Source organism: Polistes canadensis, unplaced genomic scaffold (assembly GCF_001313835.1).
Source record: "Polistes canadensis isolate GaletaPanama2010 unplaced genomic scaffold, ASM131383v1 scaffold_55, whole genome shotgun sequence".
Classification (NCBI taxonomy): domain Eukaryota; kingdom Metazoa; phylum Arthropoda; class Insecta; order Hymenoptera; family Vespidae; genus Polistes; species Polistes canadensis.
The window spans coordinates 342,487-364,871 of NW_014569602.1; the positions used below are offsets into that span (position 1 = coordinate 342,487).

The 22,385-nt window shown below is 37.9% G+C and overlaps 1 protein-coding gene across 1 annotated transcript; it reads right to left on the bottom strand.

Moving 5' to 3' along the window:
* Window positions 1-344: 344 nt before the first annotated feature.
* On the bottom strand, window positions 345-18,482 carry LOC106785668 (solute carrier organic anion transporter family member 1A2-like). The gene is made up of 12 exons (XM_014746309.1): window positions 18,477-18,482; window positions 18,349-18,424; window positions 11,301-11,441; window positions 5,794-5,811; window positions 3,771-4,010; window positions 3,496-3,705; window positions 3,138-3,399; window positions 2,904-3,045; window positions 2,322-2,803; window positions 1,982-2,234; window positions 1,451-1,898; window positions 345-1,348 (listed from the first exon to the last, which is right to left on the bottom strand). The coding sequence occupies exons 1-12, from the start codon at window positions 18,480-18,482 to the stop codon at window positions 456-458; spliced, it is 3,171 nt and encodes a 1,056-aa protein (XP_014601795.1). The 3' UTR covers window positions 345-455.
* Between the last annotated feature and the right edge of the window lie 3,903 nt (window positions 18,483-22,385).

Consider the following 22,385-nt stretch of genomic DNA (forward strand, 5'->3'; position numbering starts at 1 on the left):
CTGTATACGTTGCTTGAAAAATAATTCAATGTTTTATGATAAAAGACGCGACATCCCGATCCTTTCCTAACGTTTTCAAATATTTCTTTAAATTAGATCTGTGAATAATAAAATATGAATCGTGAAAATTTTCTTTCTGAGACAACGATATATAAACGATAAATCAAATAAGGTAAAAACTCAAATTCACATTTACGATATAATAAATTTTAATTGAATAATAAATATAAAATATAAAATAATAATGATCGTACCGCGCGCACGCGATCAAGATTTGATGATCGTAAGCAACGAAAGTAAGGATATCTACGAGAGAATAGTTCAATAGAGAGATCGAAGATAATTCCAGTCCGTGCGTTTGTGTATGTGTGCGCGGATGGATGGAAGGGTGGAGGGCGAGGAGGAGGGAGGGTGGAGGGATGGTTTCGGTCGTGGTTTTACGGAACATAAATAATTCACAAATCGGTACAGAGTGTCCCTTTGCTACCCTTGATAGAAGAGTTCTTTGGACTGGGAGTTCCTCGAGGATCGGAGGAGCTTTCCCTCAAGCTGCCAAATCCTGAAGAAGCTTGTCCGGAAGAGAGTCTCGGTTGAGTCATAGCTACGAGAGGAACCCCTGTTTTGCCAGCCGATCTGATAGATGCTTGATCATCCTCCAATTGTTCTTGGCTAGAGTTCTTTTCGTATTGGTTTATCAAAGATTTGACGTCTTTCAAGAATGGAGAGTTTAGTCCAGTCGAGTTGTTAGCACTCGAAGAATGATATTCGACTATTGGTATACCAATTTCATTGAAGTCCCCTTTTTTCGAAGGGCCCGCCTTGGAATACTCAAAGCTACTTGTTTTGGATGATCCATCTTCGTAAGATCTCCAATCCTTCTTCAAAACGTTTCTTAACAACCTTGGATCCCCATACTCGTCTGGATTCGGAAATTCTCGTTTTTTCGAACTCATAGACGAGTTCGATCTCTCCGTGAATTCATCATAATCCTTACTAACCACTCGCTTTCTTGACCTTGCCGCTACACTTCCAAGATCGCTTTCTACGTCCGAATCAAGTTCTAATGGTTTATATGCAACCTTAGGGCTAAAATCTTTTTTACTTTCGTCACTGGAACTGTCCAATTCGTCTTCCGTTTCGAGAACCATTTGCTTTCTAGGAGGATCCCGTTGAACTGGTTTGTCGTTGCTAGTCTTTCGTCGATCTCCCGGACCCAGTGGACCGTATATTAAAGGACGTTTTAATTCTCCTTCTTCTTCTACTTCTTCTTTATTTTCTACATTATCTTCTACTTTTGTCTTTGATTTAGTCGTAAGTTTTAATGTGTCTGTTTCTGTAGTTTTCGATACTTCTTCTGATGTTGGGACGACACCTAAATAATCACAAATAATTATTAAAGTATACCGATAGACATTGTAAAATAAAAATACATCTTTTTTTTTATAATTACCATTGTTATCAGATTTGGGCACGGTCTCGTTTTCATTCGAATTTATTGAAGGTTGCATTGGCATCAATTCCTGCGACTGAACCGTGTTCTCTTCGTTGTCGTTAATCGGCCTACCATATATCATTAAATTTCTACAGAAAATCCATACTAAAATCTTAAAAATAATACAGATAGCTAGTAATAAAGTCGTCAAGAAGAATATATAGTTTCCAAACTTTGGACTCTCGTGAAAATGACATATGGTCCTTTTATTACCCCAATATATACACGTTATGTTCGCGATCGTTTGATAAAGAATTTTGCCAGGTACATTGACGAATAACGCAACCCACATCATCCAAAATCCTATGCTGCTCGCTTTATCTTGTCTATATACCGATCTGAGATTGATCAACAGATCTCCAACGAAAGTAGATGCGATCAAAGCGTAAGCAAGCAAAGTACCAAACTGAAATAGAATCATTATGTTTTTAAAAAACAAATTCGTTGCATTTGTAGAATAATAATTAAATGAAAAAATCGATGCTTCACTTCAAAAACTAGCCATCCGATTTGACAGCTGGACGAGCCACATGGACCTTCCTTGGCATCCAGGTTTTCCGCTATTTCTTTGATACAACTGCAGTCACCGTAGATCTTAATATTGTCTATGTATTCTACGGAAGTGCATCCAGCGTGACAAGGCGTATAAAATGTGTGCGTGCCTCTGGTATCGCAGATTGGACGAAAATCTGCATCCTTCGAGCAACGGCAATCTTTGTTGCAATATTGCAACAAGTGGATTCTTGCAGACAAATGAAATATCATGTAAAAACATATGGTAATTAAAGAGGATTAAAGTAGTATAATTATCATAAGTATGCATACTTACGATCCTTTATTCAGCCCAACGACTGATGGTGAATCGCAATATGTAAAGACCAAAGCAAATATTATGATAGTTGCTAACACTGTTGCAATGAAGCTGTAACCAGCTATAAACGTCGCTCGGGGTTTAGCTTTGGACAATACCAATCCAGAAATAATTATGATCAGTCCAATCAAAACTGGTTTTAAGAAACTCGAGATCAATCTGGAATGTAAAGGATCTCCAAATCCGAGCAACATTCCCGTTGGTTTGGGTATGTGATATCTAGATTCCAAAATTATATTCTCATGTGTCATGAAATTTAAGAGAGCCATGGCGCAAAAGGCTGATGCGAGAATGTTGCATATTAGTAGTTTGTTAGTCATTAGCCTTCCGAGCATCGCACAAAAATTTGGAGTACCGATTTTATGATCTACTGATCTTAAGCGACGCAAAGTTAGCGTACCTGCTCGATCGAGGATCGAAGCAGCTGCTTGTTCCACTACCTATCAAATTAATTCTCGTTATCGTTTGTTCTTAATAATTAAGTTTTTATGAATACATGTTTTATTTTTATAACTATTGCATGCTTTATAATAGTTTTACCTCAGAAGGTAATCTTCTAGGAAACCATGAGAGTAAGAGACCAGGAATTATCATAGTTGCTGCTAGAATAGGAAAACCGAGCCACCAAGCACCTATTTGTTCTTGATAAGATTCCACCACTTTCAAATTTTCCGCGTCTATCCTAGGTAAAGATAAACGATGACAGATTTAAACAAATACTTTGTATATTTAACGCTGTATAATCGAAATATTTTCTATTTATTATTTAATTACCGAAGACAACCCCAAGCTAGAATGTATCCTAAAAGAACACCGATGATTTTCACTGCGATAATTATTCCAAAAAATCCTGGCACATGTTGTTTTTTGGTATTATCATCAAGATAGGAAATGCCGAGCGCATAGTAGACTATATTTGCCATGCCTATTAGAACTTGTACACAACATAAAACTGCGAGAGTGAAATAACAGGTGTTATCATCCTCTTCTATTATTATTCTTGATGCACTGGACGAGCATAATTCCGGGCTATCGTCTGAAAATAAGCTACAGATTCGTTAATTCCGTTAGGATTCATTAAATGTTTTTTACATTTTATTAATATTTGTATAATCTAATTAATAGAAATTACCTGCGTATAGAGACATATGAGTGACATTAAAGGTTTCTTCGATAACTCTAACTTTATGAGTTAAATGTGGTATTATCAATATCACATAGCCAGCACATTGCAATAATACGAGAGCACCTATCCACGATGCCCTATGAATTTTGTCACCCCAATATGCAACGACGACACCAAGAAAAAAAGGCGTTAATTCCGACACGACCAAAATCCAATCTGTAATGAAACAAATATTTCAAAATAATTTCTTAGATTGATTTTTGCAAATCAGCATCACGTACCAATTAAATAAGGATCGAATTGAAATCTCCTGGCTATCGTAGAGCCAATAATGTAAAAATATGCAGATGAAGCAGCTTGAAGAAGGCCGACCCAACAGATTAATCCAACGAACGTACATCTCGTTGCGAATTTTGCTAATTTTGGACAAGGAAATTGTTTACATCCACAATCTATCGATTGACTGGGTATTGGATTAGCCGGCCCTGTCAGACCACCTTCCACTTCAGATCTTACAACTTCTTGAAGATGAATGGTCATAATTTAGAAAGGAGATTTTCTTAAACAAAGAAATTCATCAATCAATGTACGTATATTATTAATTATATTTTTTGTTACACTTTATTAATCAAAAATTTTTGCAAGCATATAAATAAGAGTTTCATTAAATAAATCACACGTGTACGTGAAAAATACGCTACTGATACGTCATCGTGAATCATTCGAGAGTCAATTTTTTAAACACGTTTCTAATTAATCTGAATCATTTTCTCTTTAAATACTTACTTATTTCGAGGCAAATTAAAACGCTATGAATTTCGCGATCGATCCAAAAACAAATGTAAAATATTTTTCTAAAAGAACCTAATCGTTTTGTTATTTTATACCTGTTTTGTGACTTATCCAATGTCCAACAGAAAAATTATATTAATTAGAACAACACTGGTGTCTTTCGTTGTGATCACATGATGCAATATCAACAAATTCGATTTTTTAATTATTTCTTTTTGTATCCCCCGTCAATCGACAATACTCTCACGATTTTGTTTAAATTTTGTTCACGAACCACACTTAGGAAAGACTTAGGAGAGAACTCGAAGGTGCGGCACTTTAGCTCAACTAACGCGCACGTTATCTTATTACAGATACGCAGGTGAGATATCTTTCGATAAAGGCCGAATGTACTACATGCGTATACTATGATAGGAACGATCTTGTTACTCGTACGCACGACGAATAGATCGAAATGGAGCGTTCTGTGAGACAAGAATTAATCGATAACCATAGAAGTATTTGTCATCTGAATGATATTGAAACATCAAATTACGAAGAAAATTTCTTCAAGAGTTTTTCATTAATCGCTTAATGAGTACCTGGGTAAAATTTAAGTAATCCAAATGATCATTGACGATGATAATTTACAATTTTTATGATGCATCTCGATTGATCGCATCCCGACTAATGTGATCTATAAACGAACGTGTTAATATTTGATCAATATACACGAAGAAAAAACTCAAGTCGTCATAGGAGGAAGAAATTTATGGAAGGCCTATCTTGTCAAATGAGATGGCATAAAATGAGATGGAAATAAGGGACGACGAGAGAGACTTTCGTCAAGATTCTAGCAAGATTCCTCGACTTTTCCTCTGTGTATTAAGAGTCGAGAGGCTCGTTCATTTTTCTTACAATTCGGAGGTCCTTTCCTTGCGAACGTACGGGGATGAAACGAGAAGCGAGCAATTTCGAAGAGGACTACTCTTCTTCGGCCAATGTCTGAGAAAAAAAGAAGAAACACGGGGATAGAGAGGTAAGGGGAAAGGAAGGGGAGAGGTAGGAAGGAGTTAGCGTGCTTAAGCATACTTAAGTCGGTGCCATAAGAAAATGACGAATGCTAATTAGCATATGAAAAGCTTCCCAACCTCTCTTTCACCTACACCGCCCCCATATCCCCCTCCCCCTACCTCCTACCTATCTCTTTTCCCACCTCCACTCTTATTCCTCTCGCCATCAGGAGGTTTCTCCCCACTCCAGGGCTACGATCACGCTCAAACTCGGAGTCGCTTGGCAAGGCGATCACGTTTTTGAATATTAAGGGTGGGATTACACCGTAGGCTTAACGCGCGAAATTTAGTCCGGCGAGGCCAGAGACACGGGAGGGTACAAAAAATCACCCTTAAGACTCTGAGTAACGGAGTTCGAACAAGAAAAAGAAGAAAATACGGAAAGAGAGAGAGAGAGAGAGAGGGAGAGAGAAATAAGGAGAGCATCTAAGGTTGATAGCTACGAATGTTGCTCTCGTACCGCTATCATGCATCATCTCTTTCTCTTGAGGATGAAATATCTTCGCGATGACGCACTCGTTCGTTGACTGATAAAGAAGATAATAAATAACACCCGGATACTCGCCGGTGGTGCTTTTCCGATGAGATCTTCCTCTCTTTTTCTATTTTCCTCATTTTCTATTTTTTTCCCTTTTTCCTCTTTTTCTTCTTCATCTTCTTCTTCTTCTTCTTTGGAAGGTATCAGTGTTCCCTTTGTTTTATTAAAAGGGAAGATTTTGGGAGACAAAGAAAAGAAAATAAGTGGAAGGATTAAAAGTTTAATTATTAATATTTTCTTTAGATATATATATATATATATATATATTGTTTCCGTATAAAACTGATTTCATTGTTAAATGGACATCGTTGAAATAAGATTGAAAAATGTATATACATGTAATATCGAGTGCATATCCATTATTCTTTTTTTTTTTGTTTCTATAAAATCTCTAAAGGCAGGACAGGAAAAATTTCAGGTGGATATCTCGCGAAGTCGATTGAATATGGCTGATAGTAGCCGCGCACGAATGCTATAGAAAGTGGGGATAGTGGACGACGATAGGGATACACATATATGTCCTATATATATATATATATCTCTTTCACTCACCTTCTCTTTCTCTCTTTCTCTCTCGCGTATCGAGGATGCAGGGCTTTCCATTAGCGGAGTAAGTGACCGTCGCTCGCATTTTCTTTGATGTCAGTTAATTTACTAATAACATCGTTCTATGGTCACCATCCGGGCCACCCTCTAAATATTTGTACCGCCAACATATCGCGACTTGGTCTCATGTAATTGAGCTTCGTTATTATTATTATTATTATTATTACTTTTATCATTATTTTTAACGTCAATCGGACAAGGAGTAAAAATCTTTCAAGTTTTATATTATTCGACGACGACGAAGTAATCCATTTAATAAGAAATATTATACGTACAATGACTGTTACCCTCGTTCGAGTCGAGTGAACTTAAGAAAATTCTTCTTTACCTTCTCAGGAGCCCTAATCTTTAGCGATTAACGTACGATATAGAAAAAGACGATTGACGTAGAGAAAGCTAGGATCAGAGGGGTCGGAGGGAGGTATGGTGTGGGACAGGGGGGTTGAAAATCAGGGCGGAAAGGAAGCTCGCTTGGCTGGGTCGACTTGGGGGGAGGGGGTGGTGATGGGGAGGGAGCTCGGTTCAAGACGATCTTAGCAGAGGATTACGTAGAATTAAGTCCTGGACGAGGGCGTGCCCCCGTAACACTTAATTTTTCCCTCGATTTTTTAATCTCTTGGTAAATATCGTCCMCCCCCCAACATTTGCCGTCCACCTCCCCCCCCCTCTGCTCATCTTTTCCGCCTACGCTTCTCTCTCTCTTTCTCTTTCTTCTGTGTACTTTTTTTTACTCTTCGTTCTTAGAGAGGAAGGTTCCACCCCTTATCGCGGCCACCGTCTTCCCTCTTTCCCATTCCCACCCCTTTTACTACGGTTTTCCTATCTTTCTCACACTCTTTCTTTCTTTCTTTCTTTCTTTCTTTCTTTCTCTCTTTTCATTTCTCTGTCTTTCTTTTACCATCGTCAAAGGAGAACCCATTTAAAAACCTCATCAATGCTTAAGCTCCGATGCTACCATAGGAACTAATCCCTCCTATTTTAACGCAGAACAGAAAGAGAGAGAGAGAGAGAGAGAAAGAGAGAGAAGAAGAAGTGAGTTGGCGGTGCGCGCTTTTAAAAGTAAGACTCCGCCTTTATTAGTAGATACAACAGTTTTATTTCCACCGAAAAAGACGCCGGGTAGGAGTCTCTCACCCGACTACTAGTCTTTTACTTCCTTCGCTAGCTTCTTTTCTTTTACCCCTTAACCCTTTCTTTTCTTTCTTTGCATGTAGTCTTCCTCCTCTATCTTGAGAGAGAGAGAGAGCTTTCTAATTGGTTTGATACTTGTATTATCGGAACTCGTAAAAAGTTTCCTCGTTCTATTCAGAGTCATTGTTTTTATGATCAGAAAATAATGATATCTGTATAAAAAAGAAAATATTAGTTATTCAATGCTTACAATTAGTTCGAGAGTAATTCCATTTCAATAAAATGAATAATCAAATGAAAGGTGAATTTAAACCAAAAAGAAAAAAAAAACATCAGATTCTTATTTGGTAAGTCTTCATTAGAATGAAAACAAAAAGAAATGGATACTTTTCGCAATCGTAGACGAAGGATGCTCGTGTCGAATGAAATTTGAGTAGAGGGGAACAGCTTATTCGAGTCGATTTCGACCCGAACTGTGACTGCGGTCAAACGTAAGGGGTGTGCGCACGCTCGCGGTTATAATACGCTTTAAACTGTTAATAGAGTACGTCGAGGATGCTTCACCTCGGCTGAATCTCGAGTGTTGGGCTAACACTCATGGACGGAATTAATCTACACACAGAACGACGACCGGATGGACGCTGGCCGAGTTGGAAAAACCGTCGATTTTCGTCGCGAATTTTCCGCCCAACTCCCCCCTTATGTTCCCTTCCTACCAACGTCCATCTATTCTCCGCCCACTCAACGTTGACCTCTACCCTTTACAATACGAACATGCTCGAATATGGAACACGCTTCGTCCGAAAGCGATTCGTTCGAGAGCTGTTGACCTTTCCATCAGGATAATTGAAAGAGACTTTTTTGGGAAAAAAAAACAAAAGCAACTTCAGAGTGGATCATCCTATCGAATTATTTTGAATATCATTTGTATCCTATGTGTTGACAGGAAACGAAAATTTTGTTGTTTAACGGAGTTAAGGTTTTGAGCAATGCGTTAAGGAATTTTAGAGATTCCAATAATGACTATTCGAAAAATTATCAAATATATTTGAGAACTTATTTAAGATTTTGTTGTTTCAGGTGTCATTGACGTTGCAACGCCTGACAAGAATTTGACGACGAAAATCGTCGAAAACCCCAAAGATTATTGTTCCTATTCGATATAATACTTTACGATACCGATGCTGTTGCGAAAGAAGGCTGAAGATTTTCGGTATTGCTTCAAAAGGAAAATATAAAATAAGTAAGGTTTCTCTTAGAAAAGGAGTTCCAACGTGATAACGGAGGTTGCATTAAGAAGACCGCGAGAAGAGTGAAGAACGATAGCTTAACATTACAATACCTACTGAGAGTTCTTCCTTCCTCGCTCTCGTTCTCTCTCTCTCTCTCTCTCTCTTACACTCTGTTAAGCACTTTCCTGTTTCTCTTGCCTATCAACGAGTCAATAAACGAAATATCAGCGAGACTAAGGATTAGAAGTCTTTTATGAATAGCAGATCTTGATGAATCGTCCTACGTTGAATAAAATCTCTTTCTCTCTTTTTGCGTTGGGTCCAACCGACGCTAATGGCTTTTCTCTCGATCTTTGCGAGCTATTTTAAAATAATTAAACTTCAGCAGCCATTTACTATCATAGTCCGATTAAGGAGATACTTGAAACTTATCTGAAGAAAAGAAAGGTTCGGGTATAGAATTTCTATCTTAAAAAAAACACAAAGAACGTTTCATTTATTAACGACAAACGATCCGAAAATCTTCTCTCGAAAAAAGAACAGAAGAAAAAAAGAAAAAACAATAATATGGACACGACATTATAATTCTCTACGATATGTTTGTTTCTCGCGATTGAAAGAAACTACTACGAGTCGTTCTTGTGAAATTCTTGCCGAGATAAAAACTTGATATCGAAGAAACGGTGATGGTGAATGGTTGGCGGCAAAGATTGCCTCGACGATTTTTTCAAATAGAAATAAGAGTTTTAAGAAGCAACATATGCTCGCACGGCAGATCAAAAGACACGCGCCCACCGATAATTGGTAGAAATCTTTTCGCTCAATTCCCAGCCCTAATACTCCTGCCCTGTCGTCGTCTCGTCTTCGTTTGAGGATTATAAGCGTTTCTCCTTGCCAATGGTGCTCTCTTGCCAATGGAAAAAGATCGCATATTTATTCTGTGTCTTCGATATCGTTTGATGGGGGGTATGAGAGGGCTGAGAAGCTCCCTGAGAGTTTGGAATTTATAGTGGAGAGGAAAGTCGAAGGGGTTGGGCGGGGGTGTTTGACGCGGTCTGTATCGATAGGACGAAACGAAAGGTTCTCTCTCTCTTCCCTCGTAGAGTCACTCAAATGAGGATGTCTTTACTTTGCGCTTTACTTTTATTTATCTCTGTGAAAGACGAAATTCACGGAGGCGACTCGAAGACGACGAACTTTTTTTTTCCATGAAATGGAAAGAAAAAGATGCTCCTCTTGCTTTTTCATTTATTATGACGATTTTCTTTTTCCTCCCTTTCGACTCCTACCCTATCACTTTCATCGTTAAGGGAATCGATCGATCATAAATAACACGTATATCCAACCGCAAGTTGTAATAAGGATCGATACACAAAGCTTACCTTGAAAAAACATTTTCATTGTAATTAACAAATAGACGAATGTTTGTAATGTTTATCGATTGAACAAATTTCGTTGAAAGAATTCGTTCCCGTTCCCAGACCAATCGGATAAACCTCCTATGACGAACGATTCAGCGTCTAACAATATCTGTTCTTGATTTTGGTAAGAGAGATTTCGAAAAGAAAAGATACTGCGGATGAAACGAAGGTAAGAAAAGAAGAAGAATAAGAAATAGAAGAAGAAGAAGAAGAAGAAGAAAAAGAAGGGGTTAACTTCTAATTGTTTTGTTAAATGACGCGCGAGTAAGAATCCCTCGGAGGACTTAAGCCCCAAAGCGAGCGCGCTCGGTGGTTTCAGTTCATTCCGTTTTCTCTTTTCTCTTTCCTTCTTCTTTCTCTCCCATCCCAGTTTTCCACCCCCTATACCCTCCCAGCTACCTTAATTCTTAGCTTTATTCTCTCCTAAGACTCTCTCTTAATTTCTTATTTCTCCCTCCAACGTGCCCCGGTCTTCCTATCCTACCTTTCGCAATTTATACTTTAAAGAGAGAGAGAGGCCACTGAATGCCAGGCTTAAGAAGACAATGCTTCGCTTTCAAACGCCGGCTTCTGGGACCTTTCTTTCGCATTAGATACTTTAATTCTTTAAACGTGTCCCTCCTCAGCCGTGCAGAACCTTATTCTTCTTGTTCTTATTTTTTATGTACAAAAACATAGATACTGCATATACAGATATATATAAAGAACGTAAATGAAATAAATTCAGTTTATCTTCCTTGTTGAGGAAAAAAAAAAGCGATGGATAATATCGGCAAGATGGTCGGTTACTTTGCTAAAGCAACTATTACGAACCGCGAAAATGATTCTATATCTCTTGATATACCTAATTGGACAAGTTCTCCGAGAATCTGTAGCGAAATAGAGAGAAAGAGAAAGAGAGAGAGAGAGAGAGAGAGAGAGAGAGAGAGAGAGAGAGAGAACGTGAAAACGATACGGAAGGTGGAAATGAAAGCTTTTGACCAAGATGAAAAGAGATAGAGAGCCGAGTGGGTGGTAAAGAGGAGAAGGCTGTTGATACTCGTCGATTTCTGATGACCATCTACGAGCCAACCATCGGCTGGTAATGGCCACTTTGAGGGCCCACCATAAGCTTTCCCAAAGAGACGAACCCTTGCCCTAAGTGGTCTTACACCGACGTTTCGACGAGGTAGATACTTACCTATCCGCAATATAATGACCACCTGGCCTTTTGCCCCCTCGCAGCGTCCTTTTCTCTTTAAACTTTGTATTTCCTTTCCTATCTATCAATATCCGTCTCTCTCTTTCTCCATCCTTATCTTTTGCTTTTTGCTACAGCCAAAATATCTAGCGTCTTTCTCTTTAATTAAATGGATATCAATTACCGATGTTTTCTCCTTGTCACGATCCCAAAGGAAACTCAGGAAACCCCCCACCACCACCGAGCTCGGAACTTTCGACTGAAAAAAAGTCAACAAAACTTTTCGCTTCTTATTTCTTCATGACTTTCATCTCATTTTGCTCCATTTTTTTATTTTTTATTTTTTATTATACTTCTATCTATAAATTTGTAATTTGGATGGATCCACACATTCGTTAGTAATTGTAATCCCCTGTTTTTTTTGTCTTTAAATTTTTTCTTTATACAAGTAATGATCCGAGTTTAATCGAAGACAATCGAAGAAATGTTTCAAGGATGTATCACAACGAAGGAAGAGGAGGAGGAGAAGGAGGAGGAGGAGGAGGAGGACGAAGACGATGTCGAGACTTTGGATAGGGTGCGAGAGAAGATGGAAGAACGCGAAGGGCTGGAGAAGAGAGGACGCGGGTCGGCAGAAGTACCGGAACAGGGGGTTTCAGAGGCTAAATGGAGCCACGGCAGAAGCAAGGGTTAACTCAATAGAGCTCTAAGTGAATTACTTATCGCGTACACCCAATATACAGACTAGATGCGTTCAGCTATAGCTCGTGGATACTCAGGGCCGACCCTATATACCTTTTCCTCATCCTCCTCCTCTTTTTCTCTTTTATTAGATCCATGCACATACGTTTTATTTAGTTGATATTTTTCCTAGTATTACCTTTACTCTTGCTTTTTTCCTCTCTTTCCCGATAACGCGATGCTTTTAAAATTACTTCATTCGAGTGTTTCTCTCTCACGTAAGAACACTTTAGATACCGGGTCCAACTAATCGTGTTATCAAGCTTTTTCATCGATACGAAGGCGTACGTCCGGCTAGAAATTTTCATGTTTCGTTAAAAGCTCGACAAAGAAGCCGGTCAAAAATTAATGAGCCGATTGGTCATCGATAATTTCATTAAAACGCCTAGTTCTATAGAGAAACGTTTTACTTTTATCGTATGCTATCAAAACCATTCAAAATAGAAACTAAAAAAGAGGATATTCTAAACCTACAATATATTAATTGTTATCGTTTCTAACTTTTGTATTCTTACAGAATTCTATCAAACTAATTGTCCGTGTAAAAATTGATAAATAAAAACTAATCATAAAATAAATATTACAGAGTATCCTCTAAGATCAAAAATGTAAAAATTGAAATAGTTTGAAATAGAAGATTCTTGATGTTTCTCTTAGGAATAAGCGATCATTTAATATTGTCAAGAGACGATATCGAACGGAGTTGACGGTCCTGCCTGGGAGAGAGTAGCGAAAGGATGCAAGCAGGTTATGGCATTCCAGGGGAGCCCTTAGAAGGCCTTCTACTAGCAGGATCTTTGATGGACGCAGCCTGGCTGCTCAAGAAAATTCAGTTAGTCCGCAGCTTTGTGTCCTGTCGCGAATCGAGTAAGCGAGAAAGAGCTCTGCATGAGCTAGATAGAAACAGAGGGTGAAAGAGAAAGAGAGAGAGAGAGAGAGAGAAGGGTGGGGCAAAGGGGTGGGAAGGAAGAGAGCTAGTGCTCGGACGGATGTCTCCGCTCCCAACTTAATTAGCCATCGCTACCTTAATTGCCGCCTGATATTGCCCGGGGGACAATTAGCGCAATTAGTTCGAAGAAAGTGTTGCATTTTCTTTCACGTTGCTCTTTCTTATATTTTTTGATACGTGAAATAGATATGCCTACGACAAAAGTTCATTCTTCGTTTCACTTTTTAATATAATAATATAATAAATTATTTTTATATTATACCTATATTGATAAATATTTCAATAATTTGTCAAATTTATGGAAATTTTCATCGATTTATATAGATCTTCGATGAATACATCGAATGACGAATCAAGCGGGAAAGAAAAGATGCAAAAAAAAATAATTGAGAAGAAATGTGGTTCGTAAAAAATAAATCGGCGTTCGTTCGAATATACCGAAGAAGAAGAAGAAGAAGATGATGAAGAAGAAGGAGAAGAAGAAGAGGGTGGAAAGGGAAAGACGGGAAGAAGGGGGTAGTTGGCATAGGCGGCCAGCAAAAGGGGTGAGCTCGCATAATGTAGCCGGCACGGCATAATAATTCAGAAATTTGCATGTACGCGGGCTAACTCCCCAAGTAGGTTATCTATGCTCGAAAGTTTTCCACTTGATATATAACGTATCCGAGGCTGGCTTCGTACGTAAACGTTCGTTCATACTGCATCTTACGTCCACGTGTTCTCTCTCTTACTCTCTCTCTCTCTCTCTCTTTCTAGAGAAGCAAAGGGATGGGTGCTTTTACAAGTGGACGTTACAGAGGAAGGAAACAGAGGAAGCAAGAAGTTGTTGTAAGAGAACACGCCTTGGAAGCCTCCAGACATCTTATCTTCAACGAATTCGTATTATGCGTGCAACGTGCACGAAGAGAGGAGGTCGTGGAGTATCTCTCAAAGATATTTATTTAACGAGAAACGAGTAAAACGCGATAATTCAACGAGTTATAGGTGTTTTAAAGGTCTTATCGATTACCACGTTAGTTTCATCAATAAAAAACGTGTTATATATTATACAATATACATAAAGCATGTAAGTGCTTTTATGTAAAATTCGAAAATTCTTTATTTTTGCTCTTATCGTATTCCACATTTGATATTGACATAAAAAATATTATATTATTTTTCATATTTTTTTTTATCTTTCTTACAGTAATAGACCGTAACACGAATAGAGTAAAATAAAAACAGAGACAGAGTAGATTTAGTTCGAGAATTCGTTCCTTGTCATCGATCATGAATTGGTTCTTTCAATCTGAATTACTAAATACTCTGTCGTAAATTATAGCTATAGTCTGACGAACACGTTGAATATCGCTTAACGTTTAATCCATTTTAGTTTCCAATAGTATCCTATTCGTGAGGAATCGTCGTAAAATCGTTTAAGCAGCTTGCCATCGTTTGCCACATAGGCCTGATTACCAGTACACACATTCCCGATCATAGCACATACGAGAGAAAATTATGAGGAAGGTTCATTAGGGATGTGTCGCATATGATATAGAATGAACAGTTTCTCCTATCGAGTAAAGCAGTAGAAAGAGAGAAAGAGAGGAAGAAGGTCCTAATCCAAATTACAAAACCTCATCTTGCCTTTGAAATCGGCCCTATGCTTCCTCACAACTTTGACATGAGATGTTACGTGTGTGTTCATCGTGGATGCTTTGCGGAATGAAATCCGTAGGGCGGACGATATGCTTTGGTTCGTCCTTTCTAATTGAGAGAAAGTTACTAATCCAAATATTATAGCGTCTCTCTCTCTCTCTCTCTCTCTCTCTCTCTTTCTATCTCTATCCCTCTTTGTAGCATTTGCCTTTGAAATTGAGTTGCTTGGTTGACTCTGTTGCATACGAGTTTAGAAACATGTAGCCGGTTAAATCGATAAGAGGTGCAAAATGATGAGAAAGATCGAAAGAAGATAGAAATCTAAACCTGATAGGTGCATAAATTAAATAGACATTTCGTGTTAATGAACTCTTGAGTATGCTCTTATTCTGATTCTTCTTTGGATAGAAGAGCTTTTTGCGAACGGTTTACTTTTCTGTTACGGTTATTTCTTTGGAGATTTAAGATTCCTATACATTTCGAGCTCCAGTATTATTATATTATATTGTAACATGTGCGACGTGAGATATTTAACACTTGAATTGATTTCTTTTATTTAATATGTAAATATATAACGATAAATTTCTGAACAAAAAATTCTTAAAGTAACGTTACAACATATCGTCTAAATTTTCAGTGACATATGAGACTTAGAATCTAATTCTCTTTAGTTATCTCTTTTTCTCCTTCTCTCAATACTAATCAACTCTGTTACTTTAACGAAACGTTTCTATCCTCAAAGAGATTTTGAGTCTCTGGCAAAGGGATTACACTAGCTGAAACTTCTACCGCGAGTTAGAATTTACAGCTACGGAAAGCTGTAGTAGAAACCATGGACGCGAATTTATTGAACGAAGCTGTATCAAATTCCGCAATCGTTCGTTGAGTCAAACTGGATACAAGATAAAACATAGGTAACTACGATGAAATAGAAACCCGATGGAGAAATGATTTTCAAAGGGAAAGAACTAACACAAAGGAGAACCGTCGATCGATCAGTCGAATAATTCAATCGAGAATGGAACAATAATTATTACAATAGACCAACTTATCTGCCAACCATAACAAATTTTTTTAGTCGTTTAACTATGTTCAACGTCATATTTTCACAAAGTCGATAGCAAAAAATTATATTCATTTATTTAAATAATAGCATTTTTAATGATACATACTTTTACATAAAATTCGAAATATTTGTACGTCTCGTCGCGTATCATCTCATAGTTGGAATAAAAAAAAATAATTTATATTATACGTTCTTTTTATTCCAAAGGTTTCATATCAAGATAAAAATCAAAGCGTTTTGTTTCGAGTGTTTGAACCGCCAGGAGTGTTTCTTTTCCTCCCAGAACAATTTCAATGTACATATTTTTTCCATAGGCAACTAAAATGCATACATGTCGGTATATGTATTAAAAAAAACGATTCTTTCGTTTTGGAAAGAGCTCGCGTATTCGATGCGCGAATGTAGTCAAGCATGTACTCGCGTTCGAGCGCTTCTGCTCGATCGAGCGATAAAAGGATCGGTTTCGAGATGAAGAGAAGTGGAGTAGTAGGTAGTCAAAAATATTGCTATCTCTCGAGGAACGTAGAATACTTTTTACCGCTTTTTCTTTAAAACGTTTTATGTGCATGCACCCCCAACCACTACCTCTGTCCCCCAAGTTCTACGCACCCACGCACGCACATACGCACGCACATAACCCTCCCACGAAGCGTCGTAAAGCTGAATTTATTAACACCGGGAACGACGGTAAGATTTGCCGAATGGTTTTCAATTTGTACTGTAACGTTCCAGAAGGAGTACATGCCCGACAGATTCCGTCGGTGCTTTCGTAGGAACATCATTATTATTATCAGAGTATGCTTTCGAAGTGTCTTTTTATTATCTTTCTTTTTTTCTCTTATTGCTTTAATATATATATATATATATATATATATATAGAGATAAAAGTATTTAGTTATTTATTACTCCATTATCATTCATTTTGTTTAGAGTAATATTAGAGAGATCGATTATTTATAGTAATGTGAAATTATTTAGACATACAGCATACGTACAGTACAATACAATTTATAATAATTTAGTTTATCTGTACATGTATGTATGATATTACTCGCATATTTGGCTTAAGTGTTTGTTATAAATATCGTATGGTTGGTTTCGATTTGAAAGGCTAGACTACGGTAGGCAGGCAGGCAGGCAGGCAGCCTTTCTCGAATGCAAATTATTGTGGAAAGTGCAGTGTACGTGGAGTCTCCTCCTGGTTTTCTCGAGACTTCGTCTCGAACGTCGATGCAGCGACCGGATTGGAGAATAGAAGGAAGCCTTGGAGATGTTCGCGGACGAGGATATTCGAATGCATTGCGCGGGATGCTCGTAATTTCCCCGGGTAAGCTCCAGCAAATTAGCTCCGGGCATACGTTACCCGCGCCTTAGTCCTTCCTTTCCAACACCCAGCCCACCCTAGCCCACCCTGCCCTTTCCGAGGGCAGCTTTTCTAGAAACCTAGAGATGGAGGAGAAAGAGGAGGAGAAGGTTGGTGCGGATAGGACACCGGTCTTCCAAATGTCTACGTTACTCTCCATTCTTCGTATAGGTGAGCTCGCTGTTAAGAAGGGGTGAGACGGGAGGGGCAAAGCTCGGCTACCGCCTTGAAAAAGCTCCAAGAGAAAAGAGAGCTTCGAGCTCGCGTAGGAGCGAGACGAAAAGTCCAAATAGTAGGAAACAGAGATAGAAAGAAGAAGGAAGAGGGAGAAAGGCGAAGGGTCGAAGAACACCTTGCTGCTTTACCAGACAGACAGAGAGATAGAAAGAGAGAGAGAGAGAGAGAGAGAGAGAGAGAAAAGGAGAGAGATAGAAGGAGATATCTCTCGTTCTTGGAAGGCGTAACGAGAAAGCTCCGCCTGCAAGCTCATCGGTACACGCCCCGGGAGTGTAGCTTTGCCACCCACCAGGCGAACCTGGAAAACACTTTGGCTACCACCACGATAACGTTAACCCCACTCCATTCGGCTCTCTCTCTCTTTCTCGTCCTTTCTATCCCCGTTTGGCCAGCAACCTTCTATTCCCCTCTCTCCTCTTTCCACTCCTTTGCCATCCTCATCCGCCTCCACTTCTGAATTATCCTTTCTCTGTCTATTCCGCACGACTTGGGTAGGAGTCGCAAGTTCGAAGCGCTTTGCACACAGATTGCATCGAAGGCATCCGTGGATGCAATCGTTACCCCACTGTCGCCTACCTTTCCTACCCCTTCTAACTCCCCCCTTCGAAGCCCCGTCCTAGAATTCTGTTCTTCCTATTCGTAGCTCCCACGACAGGTCCTCTTTACTCTGATCCGCAAGCGGCTGGAGGCGCGCGCCCGTGTGAGTGGATTTGTCGAGCTGCTATGGCTGCATAGAGACCACCACCAGTCTATCCTGAAACTTCCTTCTTCGCTTCGCTCGATCCTTTCCTTACCGATCCAAGTTTCTATCTAAAACCCACCTTCCTGAACGTTGAACAACGTTGAAGCACGTGGACGCCTTCTCCTCTGAGAGATTTATACTTTCTCAATCTATGTCAGCTTCTTGGCTAACTTAATGCTAATCGCGTCTTCTCTGCTTCATTTTCGCCATACTGTGGAATATGTGGAAGACTAAACGATGGAATATTCTTATAAAGACTCATAAAACATTTTATGACAGCAAATACGATTATTATTTACCGGCATTACCGTCTATCCATACATATTTTGCTAAGATTAGTTATTGTAATAGTTAAGATAATAGATAAGATAAAAAATGTTATTGCTTGCAGATGTAATGACGCTTTTATCCTGGTACAAGTTCGTTTGTTATATTCTTCTTGATAACATAGGACCATACGTGATCGCGATATAAGCGAGATTAAATTTCGGCGCCGTCGTGCACATTTTCGTACACATTCTCCATCGGAAATCGGATTTGATGAGTGTAAAACGTTGTAACGTTAAACGAAATCTCTCAAAGAATTCTGGATCCGTCGGGGCGAATCTGTTCAAGAGTAGAGGTCTTTGCAAACATATCATTATTTCCAAAGTAAAGGTAAATCTCGTGAAAACAAAGTAGGTATATGCGAAAAACCTTCTAATCATTCTTGTTTCGTATCGATGTCGTACATATTCTGACGACCATTAACGTAATACAGCATGTAATGCGAAAAAAATAATCATAAGATTACTTTTAAAATGAAGTATAATTTTAGGATACTGTAAAAAATAAGAAATATTCCGTTTGTATTATAAATAATTCGAAAAGATACAAAATATTGCAACGAGTGAATTTACTTTCTAGTGGTTAGCACAATCATCGGATTATCCGATTTAGGATACTGCACTCTCGGGGAACGAAGTATATTTCTCTTCCAGCTTCGAGATCAATAACATAAATAAAAATATCAAAAAAATGAACGGGTTACACAATTTTTATTTACTTTTCTTTCCTCTATCCTTCTTTCTTTCACTCTATTCCTTCTTCCGATTGAAACCCATGCAACATCATTCATTCGTATACATTCCTAATTAAAAATGACGTAGACTCTCCTATCTTCCGGTACGTTAAATGTTAAATCGTATTAAGATACGGTTATCCAACGGAAACCGGAAATGATAAATTACAATGTCATCGTCGGTATATCACTTTGGTCCTCGCATTTCTAACTGCTAATGTAAAAGTATAGAAAATAAGAAACAGATATATCCGAAAAATAATGATATGTACAGTAGTCAGCGATTGAAAAATAAATATCTATAGGTAAATAAATTTAGGACTACACACGTATAATCTTGTATGGACATGTATATCTAATAGAAATTATAAATATTGCTGTTTCATATGTTTCCTGTAACATATACAAAAATTTATTCTTTTCAATGTGGCATATATGATTAAATATTTAAATCCTATTGTAATAAATGCAAATACAGTTTTAAATACATATGTAAGTTTAACCTTGTTTTACATAAAACCGCTTAACGTATAAATCGCATACATAATAGTGAGCGTTCAATTTTGCAAATCCGTTTTAGCGATTGTACCTTTGGGGATAAATACAAATTCTAAAATAATAGCGAAGAATGAAAATAAATTGTTGATTAGATTTTGCAATGATGAAAAAAAGATCGAAAATTAAATTCAAACATAAATATCTATGTGTCGTATGGAGACCTATAAGACATTTACAAGAAACTATATTCATATAATATATTTACGTAAGCATTTGGTTTAGATTAGAAGTGAAATGCAGAAAAGGAAAAAAACGAAAAAAAGGGAAAGCAGGCATATCGCGGACCGACATTGAGAAGCACCGAAATATAATATGATGACCGAGGAATAATAATGATTTTACTTACTTTGTATACCATCATGCGTTTAATGTCATTTATTAACCCCTTACGGACTATCGTCGCATATATGTGTTCTGCGTAAACCATTAATTTGGCTGAGTAACTCATATGTATGTTTAGCGAACACAACTGACAGAGCCGAAAAACACAAATGTGTGTCTTACACAAAACAAACTGCAGTGTCCGACGAAGCTTACATTTCCTCATTGAGAATCTCGAATAACTTGCTTTAGTATCAACACAGTCAGTCAGCGTTTTGTCCGCTATTCGACAAAGCTATTATTTTAAAAATTTGGCAATCCCTAAAAGTGAAAATAAGGTGCAAAGTAAGTGAGGAAAGCAGCAGTAATGGAAATATTACATTCGACGAAGAAGAAACTTATTATGAAAACAGTTTAGATACCATGGAAACATCGAATGTAGAAGGTAAGAATAATATCATAAATAACAATATGCTGTTATTGAATGGGAATGAATAGACGAAAGCTCAGAAGAATGAATACGAGTTCGGAAGATTCGATTGAAAATATTAATAATTTTAGAAACACACCTACAAATATTTAATGGTCAAAAAATAATTTGAACCAAACATTGCATCATTTCAATGAAACAGCTTCTGGGATTAAAGGTAATATAAATTCGAGCTATATTCGTTATTTGTTACTCATTACTTGGTACTAGTTACTCGTTACTCGTTTACTTGTTTACTCATTTGCTTTATGTGTGTACACATACATATAATAATAATTTATCTAGAATTTTATACCTTTGAGTGCTATGAATGAAAATTGCGCTTAAGCTTGCGATTTCGAATGATTATTGCGAAAGCGGCTCGACCCAGTGGAATACTTTGCTTTGTATCCTTCTATTCGCAAAGGGTTCATTCTCTCCAATCATCATTCGAAGCTGGAAAGCTGCTAACTAAATACCCGTTGCATTGCGTTTATTCGTACGCAATTTTTTCATACTAATCATTTATTATCCTTTGAACTTAACACTTGTTATACGATAGGTATAATGAATCCTTTGGGATACTAACCCTTTACGGTCGTATTAAATTTATACATAGGTGTCATTTTAATCACAAGTAATCGATGAACGAACAGCAATACAGCATATGCAAACTTATGAAGGAAAAACAAAATTTATTGACTCTTTTTTAGACATTAGATATATGTTTTCATAATATATGTTTTAATGTAATTTTTATATGTAAAAATTGTCTTCCGCCCTGGATTTTTATTTTTACATTTATATAATGCCGCAATTGATATGTAGTATGCCATTAAATCTTTCCTCTTTATCTGAGGACGATGGTCTTCCTGATTTTTTGAAGATACTCGAACACAAAAATCACCTACATTTTGTTCCACAAATTTCCGAACAAACATAAAATGTGACATAGGCGTCTTGTTTTCTCTATTATTTGACACCTTATATAAGATGTATCTTTAAATGTAAATTAAGATAAAATTCATATAATATAAGATCAGTATGATTCTTTGCTGTGGTGGCTAAGAGCAGATATACGACCACAAAGGATTAATATATATATGTACATTACATCTTTATTACTAATCAACGAACTAGTATTGAACTACTATAATGGAAATCTCACTGAATTGCCAAAATATCATTTCTTGTTATTTTTTTAAATTACAAATTATTTACTTAAATAACATTGGAAATAAACTTTCCGATAATATCGAAGCAATAATCGGGGGGAGGGGTTAACAGGAAAGGATCGATCGATTATATGTATTTAGAAGAGATTGTAAACTCGATCGTTGCGCCTAAGCTAGCACGATCACGGACTCGGTCTAAGAAGAAAGTGTTGCAGATGCACAGGTGCAATAGAGTAGCAGTCTTGCACCTTATCTCTCGGGACACACCCTCGAGTAGTAAAACGATCGAAAGAGTAGGGGAATTTTAAGGGAGAAAGGAGAAAGACAGAGATGATTACCAGATTATCGGGTGCCGATAAGAAAATATGGGACAGTAATTAATGCAAAATTAAGAGAAAATGTGTAGATAATGTTGATAAAACATTAGAAAAAATAAAAAGAGGGAGAGGCAAAGGCAACAGCAAAAGCAACGGCAAAGGCAAAGGCAGCGGCAACGGCAACGGCAACGGCAGCGGCAATAGTAGCGCCGGTAGGACGATGGTGGGGGTGAGCACGACGGAGGGTAGGGTGCCGTAGGGGCAGAACCAGCGCCGCGACGCCTCATCACGCACAGTCGCGGCTCGAA